This window comes from Micromys minutus (assembly GCF_963924665.1).
Source record: "Micromys minutus genome assembly, chromosome: 2".
Lineage (NCBI taxonomy): Eukaryota > Metazoa > Chordata > Mammalia > Rodentia > Muridae > Micromys > Micromys minutus.
In genome coordinates this window covers 86547750-86571226 of record NC_137971.1, presented here as the reverse complement: position 1 = coordinate 86571226, position 23477 = coordinate 86547750, and the positions used below count along the sequence as shown (strand labels likewise).

At 45.6% G+C, this 23477-nt stretch overlaps 1 protein-coding gene across 4 annotated transcripts in view; it reads right to left on the bottom strand.

Annotated features, from left to right (window-relative positions):
* The window catches only part of SCUBE2 (signal peptide, CUB domain and EGF like domain containing 2), a gene marked incomplete at its 5' end in the record, with an annotated part of 63645 nt that overhangs the window by 14951 nt on the left and 25217 nt on the right, over positions 1-23477 (bottom strand). For 2 of the 4 annotated variants that reach the window (XM_080913124.1, XM_080913126.1), the window contains 9 exons: positions 10057-10263; positions 10618-10773; positions 14694-14798; positions 16149-16232; positions 16473-16589; positions 16993-17115; positions 18349-18465; positions 22184-22306; positions 23225-23341. In XM_080913124.1, the coding sequence (XP_080769250.1) occupies positions 10057-10263; positions 10618-10773; positions 14694-14798; positions 16149-16232; positions 16473-16589; positions 16993-17115; positions 18349-18465; positions 22184-22306; positions 23225-23341 (1149 nt within the window). The remainder of the gene's footprint in view (positions 1-10056; positions 10264-10617; positions 10774-14693; positions 14799-16148; positions 16233-16472; positions 16590-16992; positions 17116-18348; positions 18466-22183; positions 22307-23224; positions 23342-23477) is intronic. The other 2 variants (XM_080913125.1, XM_080913127.1) reach the window with 2 other exon arrangements.

The window sequence follows — 23477 nt, the reverse complement described above, 5'->3', positions numbered from 1 at the left end:
CCAGTATCTACAGCGGGGTAGTAAATAAGAGAATAATTCTTTTATGGGTTTCTTCAGCCAAGCTATCATGGAGACTAGAAGAAAGCAAATCAATGCTAGCCTGTCCAGAAGGCCTCTGGCCTGAGCCATTCCCATCAAAGGAAAAGCTGTTACAGAGACCCAGGCTAAAACCATCGTACCAGCAGCAGAATCAGTCCTTACATAGAGGCAGATCAACATGGTTAGCATCATTGGCTCCTCTGGAAAAAAGCACAGTGCTCATGTTCAGGTCTAGACCTACGTCTCACTGAACAGGACGGACACAGGGTTGTCCAGGTACGGCTCTTCCTCGGAGCTATGTACCCAACTCCCAATCCTTGCCAAGGTTCTCACATTATTCCGTATCAGTGGGATTTCTTAACCAATCAAAGGGATGAATAGTACATCAGCTGCCCTGTGGCCAAGAAACTCTGCCTGCTTCATATAAACAACTGCATTCTGCCAGTCAAACTTTCCAGAGAGAAAGACCTAAGGAAATAATTCCTGCCACACATCTTCCAGATACATTTGCTTCTTTTACGGTGCCGAGCAAGCCCCTGACTGTCAGCCAGATGCCTGGGAACAGCACTGTTATAGCAGAATGCACATGTGCTGGGTGGTACCTCAATCACATGTCCCAGTTGCTTCTCTCTTCCCCTGGAGTGGCCTGCTTGTGTCACTGCCCTCAGACAAAGGAGGCAATTGCCCCCAGAACACTCCACCGTCACAGTAGAGCTTTTGTGTACTGTCAGTGGCCATTAAAACCCCATTCTCAAATCCTGCACAGCTGTTTCTCCTCCTCTTCAAAAAAGAGAAAAAGAAAGAGAGAGAGAGAAAAAAAAAATACAAGAAAGCCTTTCTGATGCAAAAGGGTAAAAACCAGCAGGGACCGGGATTAATGGTGACAAAGAGGCCTAAAAGGCTTGCCCTCTTTTCAGGGCCTTTGAGTATTTCAGGCTATGGGCAAACACTATGGTCTCTCTGCGGCTAAGAGGGTGAACCTAATGAAAGGGGCCACTCTCCAAAGTCTCACGTTGTCTTCAGGATTGAGCCTTGACTTCTGAAGGAGAGCCACAGGCATCCCATGTGGATTCCCAAGGTATCCTGGGGTGAGGTGGCTGCTTTGTCCCCAGCTCAGAGGCAAGTCCCAAGTCTCAGGATCCAGGTTTGAGGCCCCTTTAAAGGAGTGCCCCAGGATAACAGGGCACAGTGGCTCCTTAGACTGAGGGATTGCTTCTTCACCATCTCTGCAGGACGTGGGGGTGCACTCAGGGTTGCTGTCTGAAAACATCCTCATGACCGAGGGCCAGAAATGAGCCCAGCTGGACACCTCCCTTGCTGGGGACCCAGCTGTGTGTTATGGTTTCTTCGTTCCTAGTGAAGTGGGGCCAAACTTTCACTTCCTTCAGGGGGTTCTTTTGACCCTCAATTTAAATTTCCCCCCACAAAAGCCACCCTACTCCCTCTTCACATATTGTCACCTGTCCTTGGGATTTCTTTTTTCTTCTTATTTTAACTTTTTAACATTTTATTTATTTTGTGTGTGAGGAGGACAGGGTACAGGTCAGAAGACTACTAGTGGGAATTCTCACCTGTGGATTCCAGGGATCCTAGACTCTAAACGCTAGGCTTGGCGGGAGGTCCCTTTACCCACTGAGTCATCTTGCCAGCCCCATTCTTCAGTGGTGCCTGGGAAGAGTCATTTGCTTCTTCACTTAACATTTTAAATGTTACAGTGCCTACCTGTAAGTGCTGCAGTAAAGGCTAGGAAAGATGACTCTGGGCAAGGATTAAAACGGAGGGAGAGAAACAGTCTTCCACTGAGACCACCTAGCTGCAGAAGACTTGTGTCACAGGAACGCAAGGAAAGGGGGAGGATGACTGAAGATGTGTTTTAAGAGGCTGAAGCAGGAGAATTGCAGGCCGGGCTGTGCTATGCTACATAGTAAAACACCAAAAAGCAAGCAAGCAAACCACAACAACAAAACAAAAACCAAGCCATACAAAACAAGCAAGGCAGGTTGTGTTGGGTCTTGAAGGCCATGGTAAGGAAGGAAGGCTTTACGGTGTGTAGAGGGCCTGGACAGGCAGGCAGCCTACAGAATCTCTGCCTCTAAGCCATCTTTTGAGAACAGGTTGAGAGCAGGAAAGGGAAGACGAACATTCAGCCTTCGAGGACAAACAGGAAAGGAGGGTGGCTTGGAACCCAACAATATTAACGGAGGAGGGGATATCAGCTGGGCTTAGGAGCCTACCTACTGGCAGGCTGACAAGATTCACCAGTAGAGGGGTGAGGGCTACAGCATAGGAGATGCCAGGAAGATTCCAGGGCTTTGGCTTGAGCCACTGTATAAAGAGAAGGGCTATATGCTGAGGGGAGAAGGGCAGGTTTGGTTGGGAAGGAGGAAACAGTATGTCTGGCATCCATCCATCCTTCCTTCCACCCATCCATCCATCCATCCATCCATCCATCCATCCATCCATCCAAGTGCTGATCTTGAGGGGCATGTAAGCTCCCTGTGCTTTCTGAGACAGATACTGCAACTTGGAGGGCTTACTTACTAGGTGACTCAGAGGTGTAAGAAAAAAAAAATCTCAGATCTCTATAAATTCATTTCTCCCTACTAAATAAGAAATAAGCCTCTAGATGTAAGACTGGCCCCTTAGTTAACCCACTTGTTCAAGAGTCATAAGATAGTTGTGGGGATGAAAGGCCTTTAAAAAAAGAGAATTGGCTGAGCGACAGTGGCTCATGCCTTTAATTACAGCAATCTGGAGGCAGAAGCTGGTGGATCTCTGAGTTCAAGTCCAGCCTGAGTTGCAGGACAGCTAGGGCTACAAGGAGAAAACCTGTCTTGAACCTCACACACAGAATGAAAGGAAGGAAGGAAGGAAGGCAGGAAGGAAGGAAGGAAGGAAGGAAAAAAGAATTATGAATATTCCACAACTCTGGGGATGTAAAGGTAATAGTAGACTGTGTCTGGACAAATAATCATAATTGATTATAATATCTAGTTTCAAACAAGTGATTAGCCACTATAAGATCACAGAAAGGCTGAGGCTGACTCTTGAGAGGCCACCTGCACTGAAGGTTTACCAATGTGCAAGCACTGGAGCAAGAACTTGGGGTAGGCACGTCTCCTACCGCTATCACTTGCTCCTGGTCAAGCCATATCATGAGTCAACCAGATCTGACAGGAGCTCACACAAGGCATTAGCAACAAATGAAGAGTCTGTCTCAGAAATGGATCCGCATCAGCACAAACAACAGTGAACCTTGCCAACATGGACGGAGTATACCTGAAGAAGAAACTAGTTAAAATTATTTATGCTTATTTAATTTCTGTCTTTCATTGTTTATTGCTTATATTAGCTAGTAGTACCAGAAAAGAGTCATAAGTTCAAACATACATTGAGGAGATAAAGATACATACACCACAGAGAGAGAGAGAGAAATAAGGAGTCACTATCTCTTCATCCACCCGTCCATGTATCTATATACCCATTCATTCATCTATTTATCTGTCCATCCATCATATTTTTTCCAGGTCTTCTGTGATTGCCCATGCTTGCCCTGTGAGGCTAATTACCCTACATAGATCTCCAGGTTTCAGATACTGATGTGCAGGTCAGGCTCTGCAAGGCTTGCTGTTTCCTGATTAGGCTGTGCCACTATCCGAATGCTCTTCCTTAACCACCATCAACAGTACCTCCTTCCAAACTTGGCTCAGGCATCCCTCTTTGAGGAACACTTCTCTATCTGACCCTGCCCCGCGCAACTCACAATATGACATCTCATTTTATCCAGAGCTCCTCACTACCCACCACAGAATGGACACTTGGCTTTGTTCCCAAATATAGTATGAAGGAATGATCTCGAGGCTCAGGCCCTGCTCAGGAGGATCCTCACGCTGGGGAAGTCAGAAACATGGGCCCTTGATTCAGACTTGAATTTAAGTCCTGCCTCTGACACTCATCTGCTGGTTGAAATTAGCAGGGATGGGGGTATGTCTTCTATTACCTATAAAAAGGGCACAATATAATACAGACTTATAGGAATTAAATGAGAAAATATACACAAAGAACTTAGAATAATAATGCTGACACACTGTAAGTAGTTGATAAATGCCAATAGTTTACTAAATTGTATTCTTGCTATTGTTGAGACAAAGTCTCACTATATTGATCCTGTTAGCTAAAACCTTTTAGTCTTCCTGTTTAGCCTTCTGAATTCTGGGATTTTAGGCATATACCACCATGTCTAGTTTACCAAATGTATTTCTTCTTTTTTTTAATATTTATTTATTTAATGTGTATAGTTGTTTTGTCTGCATATGTGCCTGTGAACCATGTATATGCCTAGTGGCCTTGGATGCCCTGGAACTGGGGTTACAGACAGACCTTAGCTGCCATGTGGGTGCTGGAATCAAACCCAAGTGTTCTGGGAGATCAGGCAGTACTCTTAACTGCTGAGCCACCTCTACATCAATCCCAGCCCCTCAATCAACCCCAGGGCTTCACTTATGCTCAGCAAAGAAACAAACAAACAAACAAAACAACTTTAAAAAAACAAACAAACTCTACAAGAAGCTACAGCCTTAACCCAGGAACCTGTTATTTGTAAAATGGAGTTGCTTTATTTGTATTCATATCTCTGTGTGTTTATATACATGTTCATGTATATACATAAATGTGCACCGAGACCTGGAGCTTACCAGTTAAAACCAACTGGCTGGCCCGTGGGCTCCAGTGGCCTGCCTGACTCTTGTCTCCAAACCAGGGATTGCAAGCGCATGTCACCATGCCTGCCTGGCTTCTTATGTGGGTGATGAACGTGCAAACTCGGATCCTCACTCTTGTACAGTGAGCATCTTACCTCCTGAGCCATGTCCCCAGCCCCAGAATTGCTTTTCTTCTCTGACATCTTGCTGAAGTTGATCACAGATGGCACAAAGGTTACTTGAAGAACAGGCTGCCTCTGAATGCCAAATTCATAAGCTTTACTCTGTACAAATGACCATAAGGAAGCTTTTCAGCTTCATCAAGTGAGTCTTTTCTATGGTATAACTTGGGACTTTAATTTTTTTTTAAGTTTAAATTATTTTGTGTGCACATGTTCTCATGTGAACACACACATACATGCAATAGCATGGGTGGGGACAGAGGAGTATGTGTGGAAGCCGGTTTTGTATTTCCACCACGTGGGACTTGGAGACTGAACTCAGATCATCAGGTTTAATGGCAAAGCACCTTCACCCATGGAGCCATTTATTCTGGCCTAAGTTTTATTTTATTTACAGTTTTGTTTCAAGGTAAGCTATCATTATGTAACCCTGGCTGTTCTGGAAGGAGCTATGGAGACCAGGCTGGCCTCTACTGACAGAGATCCTCCTGCCTCTGCCTCTCAAGCGCTGGGATTACAGGTGTGCACCACTCTATGCCTGACTAATATTTTTTCTGACCCGAGGTATTTCCCACCAGTGAGACTTTAAGCAACTGAACAAAGACTTCTGTATTCGATAATTTAAAATTTTAAATAAAATATGAAAATATATTTTTCACATATTATAAATATTTTGCTTACATTAAGTTACAATTTACAACTTAAGGTAAATAGACAAAGCCTATAAATGTTCTTAGAAGAGGAAATATAAATAATTTAAGACAATGTATTTTTCTTGATGACCAAAAAAGTTAGTGATTTTTTTTTTTCCGTTACTGGGTTTGCAAAGAGTAAAAGGACCGGTGATAACTATGTCATGTACCTGAGGATGTGGGACATTTAGGGCTCACATGGTGCTGAAGGCGTATGCTTTGTGGGGGGGGGGGGATTTGAAAGAGAAAGTTGGCGATATCTACCAATGTTTATATATGTGTGTTCTTGATTTGGCAATTATACTTCCAGAAGCCTAGCCTTCAAGGATATTGGTGTGTGCACAAAGAAGGCTCTCCACGGCTGCTCTGTTTGTAAAGGAAAGTTAGGAATCACGGCAGCGTCTACTCATAGGCTGACAGCTGCTGGTGACTTAGATACCAGCTGGCAGTGCGGCGTGCGTGAGACCCTGGGTTGAGCTCCAGAGCCATGAGTAGGGAAACGTGCTGATTTCTATCCTGGACTGAACACGCTTCACAATGGGTCCTTCCCAACCACATCTGCATCATGGAGAACATGATGCCTCCCTGCTCCTCACCCTGCCTGTGGTCCTTCCATTTCACCTCCCGTGTGGATTGTTCTTCATATCCTTATCAGCCATGTGATGACTAATCTGTCCCTGCTTCTTCCTTTTTAAAATTATAAACGTCAAGACGGCTAAGACTTTTGCTAGTCTATCTCCTTTACTGGATTCTCAGCATCTACAATGGTACCCGGCACACAGTAGGATGTTTTTATTAGTCTTCATGGCTGGAGTCTTCCATCTACAATGGCTCCTAGTATAGAGCAGGAGCTTAATAAATACTCATTGATGAATAAATAACATTTTACTTTTATATATGCATAAAAAGCATAAAGAACAAGTCAGTTTCAACAGTGTTGGGAGGTAGGACTAGGAAGCAGCGGAGAGAATGCTCACTATTACATGTGACTGTACCATTTGAAATCTACACCACATCTATCATTAAAAAAAGACAGATAATGGTTTCCAGCCTCCTTTCAGGCCATTCAAAACACCTTCGTGGGGCTCTGCTATGGTTTAAAAGATACATGTAGGGGGCTGGAGAGATGGCTCTGCTCTTCCAGAGGTCCTGAGTTCAAATCCCAGCAACCACATGGTGGCTCACAACCATCTATAATGATATCTGATGCCCTCTTCTGGTCTTTAGAGGTGGGTTTGGGGGAGAAATGATTAGAACTATATAAATTCGTAAGACTGGGGTCCATGTGACTAAATACTGGTGGTTTAATAAGAATAAGAAGAACCAGGCAGTGTTGGTGTACTATGCCTTTATTCCCAGCACTTGGGAAGCAGAGGCAGGTGGATCTCTTGAATTCAAGACCAGCCTGGTGTATAGAGTGAGTTTCAGGACAGCTACACCTGCCTAAAAAAAGATAGAAAAGAAAGAAAGAAAGAAAGAAAGAAAGAAAAGCAAAAACAAACAAAGAATAGGGAGAGTAACTTCAGGTGCTCAGGAGGCTGAGGCACAAATGTTAGTTAAATCCATGAGTTCAGGGAGCCAGGACCACACACTAAGACAATAAGAGAACACAACAGGAAAGGAAAAAAAGAGCAGAAAAAAAAATTAAGAGCCACATGTGAGCCCTCATCTTCACCATCTGAGGCCACGCCCTCCTTGAGACTATGACCAAAAGAAAGCTATTATGAGATATGGCCCTTTTATATCCGATATACAAACTCATAAACCAAAATAGACCTTTCTTTTTCTTCCACATTGTTGCCTGACTTTGTCCCATGTTGGGCGCTAGACTCATCTAGAGTTAGTAGAAGCTCTTGGGGAACATACTACCTCTTTCAGAAACAAACCCAACCAAATTTAGCTGATAGGCATGACAGGGACACATTCAAATACCGCAAGAACTTAAGTCTACTTTTGGCCGCAGCAGCCATCTTTCAGTTAACCCACCAAAATGACGAACACAAAGGGAAAGAGGAGAGGCACTCACTCTGTTCTCGAGGCCTTTTAAGAAATATGGAGTTGTTCCTTTGGCCACATACATGAGAATCTACAAGAGGGTGATATTGTAGACATCAAGGGAATGGGCACTGTTCAGAAAGGAATGACCCGTAAGTTTTACCATGGAAGAACCAGAAGAGTCTACAGTGTCACCCAACATGCTGTGGGCATCATTGCAAATAAGCAAGTTAAGGGCAAGATTCTGACCAAGAGGATCAATGTGCGAATTGAGCACATCAAGCACTCGAAGAGCAGAGACAGCTTCCTGAAGCGGGTGAAGGAGAAGGAACAGAAGAAAAAGGAAGCCAAGGAGAAGGGCACCTGGGTTCAGCTGAAGTGCCAGCCTGCGCCACCCAGAGAAACGCACTTTGTGAGGACTAATGGGAAAGAGCCAGAGTTGCTGGAGGCCGTTCCCCATGAATTTGTGGTCTGATGTACAAAAGGAAGTAAAGGACCCAATGGCAAAACAAACAAACACAAAACAAAACAAAAACAAACAAAAAACCCACAAAAAACAAACAAACAAAAAACTCTATTGAGTGTTCCCGCATAGGTTTGTGGCCAAGAGGCCTAAGTCATTTAGTAAGGCCAACTCCTCTTCTTGGGCCTTTGCTTCCCAAAGCACACCCACAATAGTACGGCTCATGATCCCTGAGGGTCCACAGGCCTTGAAACTAGTTTTCCCGAATTCTTGACTGTCCACAGTTTCCCATATGAACCTACAAACCCTTAACCCCACAGGCCTGAGAAGGGAGGGGCTGCAATTCAGCTCCCAGAGACCAGAAAGAGGGCCCGCCTGCCCGCCCCTCTGCCCGCCTGCCGAGAGTTCATCCCACTCACCCTAGAAAGCAGGGCAGCAAGAGCCAGCTCTTGTCATTAATTTGGTACAGAGACTGGAACTCTGAGGATTCCAAATGAGAACCAGCCAGCTGGGTTTATTGCCCTCTTTTCTTTTTAAGAAACTCAGCTGGAATAAGAGTCGAGACTATCTGGGAACTGGCCCTGATGCACAGTTACACTCAGTCTTCTCTGAGCTTTGGCGAAGCAGCAGATTGGAGCAGTGGCTCTCCTGAAAGTTCTCCAGAACAAAGCTAGCTTCGGCTGTGCCCATGAGAAGCACCAGCCAAGTTCCTAACCTTTCCTAAGCTCCACTACTTGGCCCCAAAGGTCTATGGACCCTTAAGAACAGGCAGCTGCTTCTTCTCAGAGCATCTGGTTACTGAACTTCACCTTACACAGGAGTGAAAAAGACTTTAAGCCATAAATTGCATCTTAAAACAAAACAAAACCAAAAAAAAAAAAAAAACCAATAAACTGCTACTACTACTATTATTTGAGGGGTATGAACAGGGTATTGTGGGGTGTATACGAGTGTTCATACATGTGGAGGTCAGAAGGCAACCTAGACTGTTGTTCCCCACATAACATCCAGACATTTTTTTTTAAGACAGGGTCTCTCACTAGGACCAATTAGGCAAAGCTCCAGTGATCCTCTGTCTCTGCCTCTCCAGTGGGATTATAAGTGTGCACTACCAAGCCTGACATTTTATGTGAGTGTCAGGGGGTGAAATTCAGGTCCTTGTGTTTGCCTGGCATGTGCTTTACCATCCCGAGGCATCTCCCACCAGTGGGATTTTAATTAGCGGAATATGGACCTCTGCATTCATGTTGTTGCCTGTAGGAGGTAGATGCTGGTCCCTGCCTGTAGGAGGTAGATGCTGGTCCCTGCCCAGAAAGACTATCACTAGATCTAAGGAGCTAGGGCAATGTTATGTTCCTACCAGATAAGAACCAAATCAGCCACACTTACCACTCTGAAGGGAGAAGCCACCTTCCCTGTGAGGGTCTTCAGGCACAGAACAAATGTCATATCTGACTATACTGAGCTCTCTTGTCCTGGAGCCTCTTAATGAATTTAGAAACAATATTTGCTTTGGAACACACACACACACATACAGAGAGAGAGAGAGAGAGAGAGAGAGAGAGAGAGAGAGAGAGAGAGAGAGAGAGAGAGAGAGAGAACTCTACACCATGGAGCTGACACCACTTGGAGCCTTGGCCTGAGGCCCAGGTGTCTGTAGTTTTTGCCTTTGCACACCCTATGGGCAGCAGTGAGTAATAAGCCGAAGAAAAGTAACTACAGAAACCGTGTCTGTAGAGTGTAGAAAGGCTCAGGGGTGCCTTGCATCCTGCCCTAGCCAGACAGGACAGCGTTTGCCTTTCTGTTAGTCACTTCTACAGATATTGCCTACCACAGGCCAGCAAACCCGCCAGGTATAAACATCCAGAATGTTCTCTGGAGTGAGCCCAGAGGAGGAGGGATGGCCCAGCTCTGTCACTGGCTCCTGTGTCCACCTGTCTGGCATCCCAGGCAGGTCTGTTCATAATCACACCTTGGCTACTCACCACACTGGCTTTCTTCATGACCCTGGCCCACTCCACAGCTCTGCCCCTGCTGCTGCGGCCCTCTGGGAGACTTCTTAGCCACATCCAGGTCCATGCCTGAGACCTGTAGGTGAAGCTGTTCCCTGTGGGCTGCCTTCTTGAGTGTGCGGAGACCTTTCCGTAGCCTCTTCTCTGTCCGCTTTACCACACAGCTCAGATTGCAGGAAGCTGCAGAAACGGGGGACAGCAGCATGGGGAGGGGTCCTCGGGCTGCAGCGAGGATGTCCAGTGACCCGCCAACACCCCAAGTTCTCCGGAGCTGGGAACCTGGCAACCTGAGCAGCAATTCAGTTTGAACACAGATTTGTGGGACCCGAATGGTAGTTTGGGGTTTTATGAAGTTTTATCAGGTTTGAAAACAATTTAGTGTAATTTGTGGGTGAAAAAAAAAATCAAACAGGAGATACTTGAGTGCTTGCATTAGTTTCTGCCCCCACACCCAGGAATGACGGGAAATGAAAGGCAAAGAGAGAAGGGACAAGCTGTGAGAAGCCTGATATCGTAGATGGCTTTCAGACCAACCTGTCACCTCCCTTTGGTAAATTTCCCGTTCAAACTCAACCGTGATAAACATTTCCTTAGGAGCGTTCGGTCGGCCAAGGGCTCCTGGGACTTGCTTGCCAGGGCTGCATGTAAGGTTTGCATAGTGGAAACTCTCTTTTACTGAGCTGTGCCTCTCTGTATGAAGAAACAAAAGCATTAGAAGCCAAGTCCTGGCAGAGGACTGCGCTGAGCATTTGCTAAAGCTCAGTAAACATTTCATTACAACCCTCTAGGGAGTGTGTGACTCATTCCGCATGCCGAGCCATTGCCAGTCCCTAGCCTGAAGCCGGGACATGTTCATTCCTACGGAACTTTACAGTCAAGCTCTTGAACATTCTTTGCACGGGTAAAGGCTGAATGTCTCCCACTGGCCAGCCACACAGAGGATGAGAACCAGGGGCCAGGGCGTTTTGTGTTCTTTTGACGGTTGGCTAAGGAGGGGGCTATCTCATGGTGGTTTTTCTCACAGCCCAACTGGGGTAGCCTGAGCTGATGTGGAAGTGTCAAATGGAATGAAAAGACAGCAACTCCTGCTTTCATGCAGGTGACTTGGGTTCAACTCCACACCAGGGGGAGAGAGAACAGACATCAACAGCGAGTCTCCTGTTATACCCACAAACAGTAAACGGCACAAAGACTCAACAGAGCCAAACAGGAACTGAAACCATCTAGGGCAACAGCGGAATGCTCACTGTACGTCAGCCTCTGCCTGTCCGTACTCCTGACTGTCAAGTCATGGTAGCCCTCCTCTGCCCAGCACTTCTGCTGATCTGTTGACTCTCAATGGACAAAACTAAACCGAACCAAACTACAGAGAAGGACATGTTTCCTCGAGATCTATTTGCACGTCTTGAGGGTTTTATTTGTTTGTTTTTGGTTTGTTCTGGTTTGGTTTTTTTGTTTTTCTAGACAGGGTTTCTCTGTGCAGCTCTGGCTGTCCTGGAACTTGCTCTATACACCAGGCTGGCCTCGAATGCACAGAGATCTGCCTGCTCTGCCTCCTGAGTGCTGGGATTAAAGCATATGCCACCATCACCAAGCTATTCCCATGTCTTTTTAAAACTTACTTTATTGAACTAAAGGCTACCTGTGCCACAGTCTCTAATTACAAAGCAGTAGACCATCAGGCCCAGAGGAAGAGAAAGATTCATTTTCTACCTATATTCTTCCCCTAACATATATTTTATTGTATATGTACAAATGGAGTATATATGTGTATGTGCCACGAATGTGCAGGTCTTTGGCCAAAAGAGGGCATGAGATGCCGTGGAGCGTTACAGGCAGTGGAGAATTGTCCAGGATGGGCTGGGAACTGAAACTGGGTCCTTTAGGAAAGCAGCCAGTGCTCTTAATCTGAGCCATCTTTTCAGTCCTATCTATAATTTTTAAAGAGCTAAACTCAAGGCCTAAGTAGATGTTAAAGTTGAACTTGTTTTCCTTTCTTTCCAATACCCACCTCAAAACTATTTTCACATGATTTGTGTCGTGTGTATGTTTGTTTGTATGTTGTGTGTCGTGTATATGTTTGTTTGTATGTTGTATGTTGTGTGTCGTGTGTATGTTTGTTCACACGCTATGGCTCACTTGTGCCACGTGGGAAGAGTGCATGTAGAAGACAGAGGACAACCTCTGGCGTCAGCTTTCTCCTTCCAGCATATGGTGGGTCTTGGGGATCAAACTCACGCTGTCTGGCTTGGCAGCAGCTGCTTTTCCAGCTGAGGCATCTCACTGGCTTTAAAACCATTTTTATCTATTTATTTTGTTTTTATACAAAGTTTACTCCAAGCTCCAGGCTGGCCTGGAATTCACTATGCACTCAGAACTGACCTTGAACTCAGACCAAGCTCTTGCCTCAGCCCCCAAGTGCTGGAATTATAGGTGTGAGTCACCATATTTATTTTAAAACTTTGTATTTTGAAGTAAGTTTAGATTTACAGCAAAGTGCAGAGTTCTTGCACACCCTCCTCTCAGCTCGGTGGTTAAGAGCATGTACCATTCCTGCAGAGGCCCAGAGTTTGATCGTCAGCACCCACACTGGGTGGCTCCCGAGAAAGCTGACACCCCTGGGCTCTGCAGGCACTGTTCTTACATGTACACACCTACACTCGTACCCACACACGTCCACATCATTGAAAATAAAAACAGATCTTCACATCAAAGCAACATTGGGGCTGGAGAGATAGCTCAGTGCTTAAGAGCACTGGCTGTTCTTTTAGGGGTACCTAGGCTTATTCCCAACACCCACGGGATGCCTTAGAACTGTTTGTAACTCCAGTTCCAAGAGATCAGACACTTTTTCTTCTGTCCTCTTGTGGCACCAGGCACATAGGTAGTACACAGATATACATGAAGTCAAAACACCCATACACACAAAATAAAAAACACTTTACAAAAAATTGACTCAGCCCTAAACAGCACATTTGTGTCACTGGTTAAGGCCCAGGGGACACCTTGGAAGAGGGGATAGAATGAATCCAAGAGAAGGAAGACAGAGAGAGGGCCTGTGAAACACTGTCTTCTGGCCACAACACAGCCAGTGCCATCTTGATCGAATAGCAGCTGCAGCTACCTGCACTGGGTCTGCCAACTGTCAGTGATGGATCAGAGAGGCTCATGGGGTGCTATCCTGAACTGTAGGGATGATTCTGAGGGAGGGACAGCCATTCTCTTCAGCTGTGTGCCCACCGATGAACCTAACAGCTTCCAGTTGTTAGCTCTAAACCCATGGGCATACAAATGGCCCTGGTTAAACCCAGTTGGTCACAAGTCAAAACAAAAAGACAGGGATGTGGGGAATCAACCTGGAGGGAAGAGGAGGAGATGGAGATGGGAGGTAGGTAAGAGAGTGCACTGGTGTCAGTAATCAGAATGCACTATATACATGTATGGAAATGTAAAAGAACATGTCTAATAAAAGTTATGGAAAAGTGTAAATATGGAAAGAGAATATGAAAAGCACAAAATAAAAAAACAGCCAAAATCACTCAGCATTCTCCTACCCAGACGCAATGAGTACTAATGATATAGTCAACTTTCTGGAGCTTTTGCCTTCAACTTTCGTTTTATATATATATACAATTTTGATTAGTTAGACATATAGAATCCTACTGTCCCCCTTTCCATTTCTTTTTTGTTTGTTGTTTTTGGTTTTTGGAGAGAGGGTTTCTCTGTGTAGCCCTGATTGTCCTAGAACTCATTCTTTATACCAGGCTGGCTTCGAACTCATAGATCTGTCTGCCTCTCCCTCCCGAGTGCTGGGGATAAAGGTATGCCACTACCACCCCCCAGCTACTATCTCAGCCATACAAGAAGACGTCTTCCTATGTCATTCACATTCTTTGAACGCAAATAATCAATAGAGGCACGTGTTCTATCAATGAAGGCACCAAAATGCATCTCGCTTATTCACCAGGAAGCAGTCAAAGTAGCTAGAATGAGCTTTAGGTTAATTTGTTTAGGGTAGACTGGGGGCGGGGAACTTCCTCCTCTGTGAATGTCTCAATTTCTCTTAAGCTCCAGAAGTGTTCTCTGAGGTTTTGCTGGAAAGGAAAGTTAGGGAAGAAAGGGGCACATGAGATTTGCTTGTTTTGGGAAGCAGTTATTCTTGGGTAGTGTTTGTTCCGATACAACCATTGGGACCAGAGTTCCCAAACATCACAGCAGCAAGGACACTGGATACTCCATCTCGGTCCATCAATGCTATCATTTCTGAGTCAAGCCCCGTTTTCATAGTGTAAGCTTCAACCCTGTTCTAAGATTAAAAACTTCAACCCAACGTAGCCATAAGTTCATCTCAAGCCCCATTGACTCACATGAACTCCCGAGTCTCCCCAGAGCTTCAACAATGACCTCACAAAGGACCTCCTGAAGTATAACCCCAGAAATCCACAAGGGTCAGGGCAGGCTCTGCTCCCCTACAGAAGAAAGTCCCTGCAGATTCTGAGTAACTCAGTGCCATCTGACACGGGCAGAATCAGCAATCTCCACTCAGCTGGTCACAGGTCCCTTACCCAACATGCAGGCAAGCTCCCGGCACTAGCCATTTGATTCCATACCTGGTAGTGCTGGTCGCAGGCCCTCAGGAGACAGCTCGGCCTTTTGCAAACTACACTTGCCTTCATTTAGTTTAATGGTTACACTTGTCCTGACGGTGACAACATCTTCAGAAAGAAATAAGTGAGAGAAATTATCTTCATAGCAAAGGAAGAGAACACCCAGTGGGTGACGGTTAGCTCCTACTGGCTGGGTCTCCACACGGGCCATAGATGATGAACCCCTCTAACCTTCGAGATGATCCAATAACAATTTGGATCATGAAGTACCATTATCTTGCACAGGCTCACCCGGAGCCTCTCCTTATCTCAAGAGAGAGAGAGAGGGACCCAGTGTTGAAATGTAACAGAGAAAGGACCCAAAACAGTCTCCAGGGTCAGATGGAAGATGAGGTCATTTCTGTGCTTTGCTGGGAAGGAAGGTGAATATCCTCCAGCTCAGATCTGGATCAGATGGTTGAGCGAGGCCTCTTCTATGTGTGGCTTCCCAGAGAATACAGGGCTGAGAGGGCTGCCTGCTCAGAGGGCTGCCTGCTCAGATGTGGCTCTCACTTCTGGGGTCTGGGATGTGGTAAGTGCAGAATTCTATTCTCCCAAAATCATGCTTAACTATGTTGGGCTGTCCATGCCTCTAGGTGAAAGCCCTCTGATGTGTGAAAACATTCCCAAATTCTTTATTAACCTTCCTCATCTCAGGTTCCTCCTCTGTTAAGTGCATGTAGTTAAGCACCTGTGTTACCAGGATGTCATAAGGATTAAATGAGATAACGGTCCTAACATCCATAAGAAAGGACAGCAAAGAACAGTGCTTAAGGCTCTGAACTCAGACCGCTTGAATTAGAATCCTTATCTGGGTTACTCTAAGTTTAGTCTTTCTTTTTCTCTGAGCCTTGGTTTCTTACTTTGGACATCTTTATAATATAGATATCAAGATATAATGTGGTTCTTGACTTGGACAGACTCATGATAAACTGGCAAATGTGTCCTTATCTGGGAAGATGGGGCCTTCAGAAAACACTGGACTTGTCTTTAGTTCCTTGACTGGGGGCTAGTCAGGTCTCTTTCTTGAGCTAGGATCTCATGTGCCCTATTCTGTCAATGTCACCTCCTCCAATGTATGTATCCCAGGCACGGTCCCTATTGGGCCTTTAAAGTGCTCTGGAGTAGAGGGAATTCCAGATGCATGAAACTGTTCTCCAGAACTCTGTGGACCTCTTGTCAATATGGTGACCCACCCAGACTGAGCAGGACTTCCAAGCACACGCGGGACACTCATGAGTATGATTTCTAGAGGTGAGTTAGGCATCAGATGCCACAGCTGTGGGCAAAAACATCCTGCAATATTCTCCCAGCATCCAGCTAAGAGAAAGGCAAATAAAACCGCCCCCATGAACAGTACCCCATGAAAGAAGCCCACTAAACACAATGACCCCTGCAAGAACACAGTTTGGTAATTACCCCCAAAAGCAGAGTCATTTGATTTTTGCTGTCTGCTTCTGAGAGAGGAAGAGCCGCAGGTGACAGAGTAAGCCTCTTGCAATCCTGACAGACAGAAGGTGGACTTGTCAGAACACATATGCAAAATGACATCCTGGTAGCAACTAAAGTTACCCCCGCCCCACTCCACATAGGCCATTAAAAAACTACCCAGGACATGGGCTCTCAAAGCATGGGTCTCTGATGGTCACGAAGTATCTGGTCCAGAACCAGAAAGCCCTTTGAGCACGTCTAACATCTACAGGCCCTGCCATGAGAACCGTCCCACGGATGTGTACCACTCACCTGACGAGAGGTGAGTGTCAGAGCGGCATTTTAGGAAGCACCTGTCTCCTCCACCACTTTTACCACAGTGCAGGGACACACGGGGTGTCATGCTAGTGGGCAGGGAGCCCTTCACTTCTAGACAGGACAAAACACAGGCGCTTGAGTAAAAAGAAGCACGTACCCAAGTGTGATGAGAGTGGAGCCCACCAAAGGCCCCAAGAAAAGAAGGCAGAGCTGACCTCCCTCCCCAGCCCAGCCTAGCTGACACACAAGCCTTGCCTCCTGCAAAAGTCAGAGAGGCACATGTCTGCTGTGTGCTCATGCAGAGAAGCAACCACGAAAAAGAAGGACGCCCCAATCTTCGCAGAAGCACAGAGCTAAAGGTCAAGGAGCCTGCAAAGTATCTCCTGTTTTTGGACTTATTAAAGACCAGCTGCTGCTTTAAGCCCAGTGGAAGATGCAAGCACACAGTCTCAAACCTGCAGACTTGGGGTGACCCAGTGGCCGCACGGGAACTAAGAGGGGTGGAGCCTCTTACCCACACAGTCTTTTCTGTTCCAGTGGAGCTTGTACCCGGGATGGCACTGGCACTCATAGCTACCCACTGTGTTGACGCACACTTGCTGGCAGCCTCCATTGCTGACACTGCACTCGTTGGTGTCTGTGGAACAAAAACGGTCCCCTGTCGCAACAGTACATCAAGGGCTGACTGCCTCTCCCTTGAGGGGGAAGCAGTAGATGAGTCACATGGCTGACAGACAGTCGTTTTCAGGGACATGTACTTGTCACCTGCTGACTGCACAGTGCACACTCCCCACTGGCATGTGCCTTGGTCAAGAGGCTTTAATCATTGACAGGAACACTCAGAAAGGGAGCACACTACTTGCGGTGTCCAGACTCAGACCCCATATGGGCTTTGAACTTGAAACTCCACCATCCTCTGAACTACATACCAAGGGAGACAGACAGACTCCCTATTTAACTGTTTCCATGGTGAAGAGAGAAGAAAAGCTGTGAGAATCTACATCCCCATCAACTTGGGACAGAACCCAAACTGGAAGGAGGCTCCCAACCAGGTTGACATCTGTGTGTCCCACTGGGGTCTCATGATAGACAGGGTAGGGGAGAAGGTATGCTTTTAGTTGTGCCAAGAATGTGGAGAGAAAGAGAGGATGGAGACACAGCCACCTGCAGCAAAGCACCATTATCTGTTCATCTCAAACACAGGGCATGAAAATTGGCAAGAAGCGTTCTAGCCAGTGGTCCCCAAATCCCATAGATACTTAGAATCACCATGGAGACCTTAGACAAGTTGTCTGGAATCTAGATCTGGTCTCAGTGATGGCTGATTGCCAGGAAAGTAGAGTGAGAATCAGTTGTCACCAATTTATATATACCACAGCCTACTTGACCATAAGGGTGTGACACATGAACATATATTGTCACACAGGCACAGAACGAAGAGAGAGTCAATGTCCCCTTCTGGATCCAGGCCCTAACTGAAGGGCTTGATCCAAGTCTTTGCAGCCAGTACCCAGGTAGAACAAAACCAAGAGTTTCTGGGTGCCCTGTCAAGTCTCTCTGAAGACAATCACATCTTCGGCTGGGAAGGCCAGTGGGATGTTGTCTCAGCTCCTGTAAGACTCCCTCATTCTCTAAAGAAAAGCTCAAGTAAATTCACTGATGAATTTACAGCCGACAGAGCTTGGTTCTTCTGTACTCCATTGTATACCTGATGTGCTAATGGGGGAAACGTGAACATACTTCTTCAACAAATGCTTCTCTTGTTGGCACTGTCCAAGAATGTACCCTTTGTCCCCAAATAAGAAGATGACCCTCAAGGGTGGCCCTGCTACCCAGGCATGGCCTCACCATAGTGGGACAGCCCACTCACCTCCACAGTGGGTGAAGCTATAGAGAATGTACCCTCTGTTGCAGGCACAAACAAATGTGCCAGGGTGGTTGATGCATCTGTGGTCACAGGTCCTTTCCAAGGAACATTCATCCACATCTGTAATTATCAAAGAGAGCAGGGAGCTGTTTTATACTGATCACAAGTTGATGGCCAACAGCAAAACAACACATGTCAAGTCATGTCAACAGCATGATCAACTCATCCTCTCTGCTCTTTTGTACAAAGAACATGTTAAAGAGCTGACTGGGAGCTACAGTCACTCCCAGGTTCCTTGGTTGTATGTTCCATTACAAACTCTAGTTGCTTTGAAGGTCATATGACCTCCCTCACCCACTCTTATTTGCAAGTCTGAGTAAGTTATATAAATTGTGTTTTTTAGTCTTTTTGTCAACTTGACACAAGATAAAGTCATCTTAGAAGAAGGATTCACAGTTGAGAAAATGCCTCCATTTCTGGCCAGTAGAAGCATTGATGACTAAGGTAGGAGGGTCCAGGCCACAGTGGGGGATGATACCACCCCTGGGAAGGTTATCCCGAGTGGTATAAGAAGCTAGCTAAGCAAGCCATGGAGAGCAAGCCAGTAAGTATTGTTTCTCCATGACTTCTGCTTCAGTTCCAGCCTCCAGGTTCCTGCCCTGCTTAAGTTCCTACCCTCAGTGACTTCCCTCAGTGATGGGCCATGATCGGAGTTGTGAGCCAAATGAACCCTTTACTCTCCAAGTTGCTTTCGCTCATGGTGTTCTGTCACAGCGATAGACAGCAAACTAACGTGTAAATGAAGGTGAATGAGGTACCTAAAAGTAGGTTCATAACCTAAAGGGCACATAATTATAACGGCAGTGCTATCCATTTGCTATCATTGCTCTAGCTTTGCTAGCAAATGGTGAAACAAAAGGAGAAAATCCTTTGGTTGGATACCATTCTGGTTTCTCTCTTTCTCATCTTTTCAGAATTACTCTTCTGCAATCCCCTGTCTTAATGACCCCTGCATTAAAAGAATGCACTAATACCCTAGTGATTTTCTGTGAAAGATGCTAAAATTGGATTGGCTAAGGCCAATTAGATGTTTTGGGGAAATGGCTTGGTTTTGTTACTCCCCTACTGTGCCCTCTTTGTCTGTGACACAGGGGGCTATATACCTAGCATCTAGTAGGGCCATGTAAACCAGCCTCTGCCAGCTGCATCTGTGGATGTGATTATGTTTTTTTCTGTGTTTTACTCCCAGAACGCTTGGAATGGTTTTAATTGGTGCCCCCAAATAGCTAACCCTGGGTCACACTTAGTGGATGACAACCACACTTTTTTATATCCAACGTGAAAAGCTATGTTAGGAAAAGGCAAACATTTTCACCAGATGTAATAGTGCATAACATGTTAGCCAGATGTGGTGGTACATGCCTATAATTCCAGCACTTGGGCGGCAAAGGCAGCAGGATCACCATGAGTTCAAAGTCAGCATAGCTTAAGCAATTTTCAGGCCAATCAGAACCTGATTGGACTCAAAATAACAATAAACACGTGCGTGTGCACGAGCTCACACACACACACACACACACACACACACTCACTCACGGGGGGAGGGGGAGGTAAGGGTGGGAGAGGGGGAAGAGGAAAGAGGGAGAGAAAGAGAGACAAGCATGGATGGATCAAGAAAAATGAAAGTGTAAAATATAAAAGGACAAATTCTTGCAAAGCTTTTCCCAGAAATCCTGACTCTTTTTTCAGCTAATTCACTCTGTGCAAATATTTTTTCTACCAAGAGCAATGGCCGGAAAATGAGAAAAAGTCAGTTTCTCTCCTTGTATTTGATGCCGTTCTGTGAGATCTGTTACGAACATCAGCCAGTTGCCGACAGAGTGCCCTCGTTCAGTAGCTGACTTTGGTTGCTCACTGTGGACGTTTGCTTTGCCAAAAATAATGAGATCATTTTCCTAATTCCTTTTTAATGTGTTTACACAGCTTAAACATATTTCTTGCCCTATGCATTATGAAACATTGTGTGGAACAGCAAATTTGCTTTCCAAGTCAAACTGAAGAAAACCACAAAATAATTATGTAGAATTAACTCACTGAATTTAAAGGAGAATGCATTTGAACTGCCAGGCAAATCATGTATTAAGAACAAAGAGGAAAAGGAGAGCCTAGTTTACTCTGTAAAGTGTCTTTTTAAAAAGATGCTACATCTTTTGTCTTGTGTGTATGTATTGCTCACAATTGTATACACACATGTGCCATGGCCGGAGGTCAACCACAGGGTCTTCCTACTGCTCTCCACCTTATTTTTTGAGCAGGGTCTCCCACTGGACCTGAAACTTGCTAATTCTGCCAAACTAGCTGGTGGTTGAACTCTAGGGATTTTTCTGTCACTGCCTGGCAGGACTGGAATACACACCACCACACTCCGCTTTGTATGTGGGCGCTGGCAACCCAAACACAGGCTCGTACTGCAAGCACTTTGCCTACTGAGCCATCTCCCCTGCTCCAAGTGTTACATCACATGTTCTGATTTTTATACAGTGTTGAGCTTTGCTTTGTTCTCTGGCTTGAAGAATTTGTGGTTTTGTTTGTTTGTTTTTCCTGGATCTCTAGTCAGACTGGTCTCAGACTCCATATAGAGACAAGGATAGCTCTGAAACTCTGGTTCTCGGCTTCTACCTCCTTAGTGCTGTGATTACAGGTGTGAGACACCATATATGGTTTATGCAGTGCTGGGGGTCCAATATGGATCTTTGTGCATGCTAGGCAAGCATTACCAACTGACCTTCACCCCTCGATGAGCCCCCATGCTAAGATGTCTAATAAAATGAGTAAGGCAGCCCTTATTCCCAGAAATGGAACAAGATAAATGACAGTGCATCTTTCCTGGAACTTTTTCACATATACATTGGTAGGGCATGAAAGCTATTTATCTAAAAATAGAAGTGATGTTTGCCCTAAGTCAGTTGTTAACATTGACAACTGCTGTTAACCATATGTGGGAAGGATACAGTTGAAAGGGAGTCTGTAGGGGATAGAAAGATGGATCGGTAGTTAAGAGCTTGTACCACTCTTACAAAAGACTAAGTGGAGTGTAGCTCCCAGCATCACCGACGTCAGGAGGATCATAACCCCCTGTAAGTCCAGCTTCAGGGAATCAGATGCCTCTGGTCTCTGTGGGCACCTGCACTTGCAGGCGTATGCCCACACACAGACATGCATATACACATATTTAAATATAAGTTTTAAAAGCCGTTAAGTAAAAGAAAAAAAAAATGGAGTCTTTAATTTTCCTCCAACCAATATCTCCTCCACTCAATCCCTTCCCATCTACCTCAAAGTGTCAAAGACTAGCCATCCACAGTAAGGGCTGGAGGGAGAGACCAGCTGGTTCTGGATTATGAACGGACCTCACCTTTTTCTAGGTATGCATATTCTTCAAATCTACAGATTTTTCATGCCAGCTTTTATCAAACATCCAATTGTAGTAAAATAAATTTTAGAAAAGCAAAAAAGAATCTCTATTATCAAGATCCATGTCCCTGCTTGCTTCACGTATTTTGTTCCATTTTCTAGCAGTGGGTTCTGTTGTAATCACACCTGATAGGGTTTCTAAGGTGTCCCCAAATGCTAACAGCTTAGCCTCCAAATATATGTGAGCTGCGCTGTGTTTTCATTCAACCTAAGATGAAGCAAGTAAAATCCAGGCTGGAGCCTGAAATCCACGTGTGCGTCAGGAGCCGGGTGAGCCAGCCTCTACCTAGCCAGGGCGCGTTCACACCCTCTCTGTCCCAGCCAGGGGCACCCTGCACACCTCAGCTTCCGGTTCAGCTCATACCTTGGCAAGACTTCTCGTCTGTTAGTAATTTAAATCCTTTTCTGCAGCGGCAGTCAAAACTGCCCACAGTGTTCTTGCAGAAATGGCTACAGCCTCCGTTCCGGGTCTGACACTCGTCGATATCTGTAATGGGCAAGCACTGAGGAAGCAGAGAGCAGCAGCTGCCTGCCTGGCTCCCCCGCCCCCCACCCCTATCCTCAGAAAGAAAAGCACACCCGGACAGTCTCAATCTTACAAGCATTCTCTTGTCTGGCTGAAAGTCCAGCCAACAGTTATGACTTCCCATCCCATTGACAAGCACTAAGGGCACAAACCCTGAAAGAAGTGATGATGTCATGTTTCATTCTATTCTCATCTTCCAGGGCCCTCCAAAGATAAGACAACCCCCAATAGTACATGTTCTATTCTAGCTTAATGACTAAAGCTATAAGGGACAGGAGCTTTTGTTTTGGCAAATTACACAATGACCAAGTGGCCTCAACATTTTTTAATGATTCCTGATACTTAATCTTATCTTCTCCCATTTTCATCTCATAGTCAGTTTATCTTTTTTTTTAAAATCATGCTAAAGAACAAACAAAACCCTTTGTAGTCTTGCCCATGAAAGACCAGCAAGTCATTAGGGTCTGTCCTCATTACTAAAAGTTAATGGTACAGTTATTCGTTAAGTGCGCTGGATAATAATCTTGGCCGTTATTTACATGTAATCTCGAGGCTATTATTTATGATTGGTTGATATTATCTGCTGCCGATGAATGTTCCATGAACCGCCCTTTGCTAATAAAGCCACTTGTCTGAAATGGACCTTCTCGGCAGTTAGTGTAATTAAGTCGCTTCTAATTAAGTTGCTCAATTTTAACCGTTCACTAGCCCAGAGAAGAAACGCTCTCATCAATAGGAATCATAAGCAAATCTGGAAGACACTGTGGAAGAGCAGCCTCTACCCCTGTACACATCAGCAGTGCAGGATCCCCTCCACCCAGACCCCTAGGCCCTCAGCCCCCCAGCCACCACCCCCCCCCCAGGACAAGCCAGAGCTACCTTTACATGTCTTCCCGTCCAACTGGAGAGTGAATCCAGTGGGACAGCTGCAGTGGACGCCTGTTGAGGTGTCCTTACAGGTGCGGTCGCAGCCTCCGTTGTCAACAGCACACGTTTCTGATGAGAGGTGGGAAGGGCTGTTAGGGCAGTTAGCTTCCTGAAGGAGTCCTGATACAGACTGTCACACCCCAAGTCTCTGTCACCTACAGGGGAGACAGGGAAGAGATGCTGCTGCATCTCCTGCTCTTGTGGT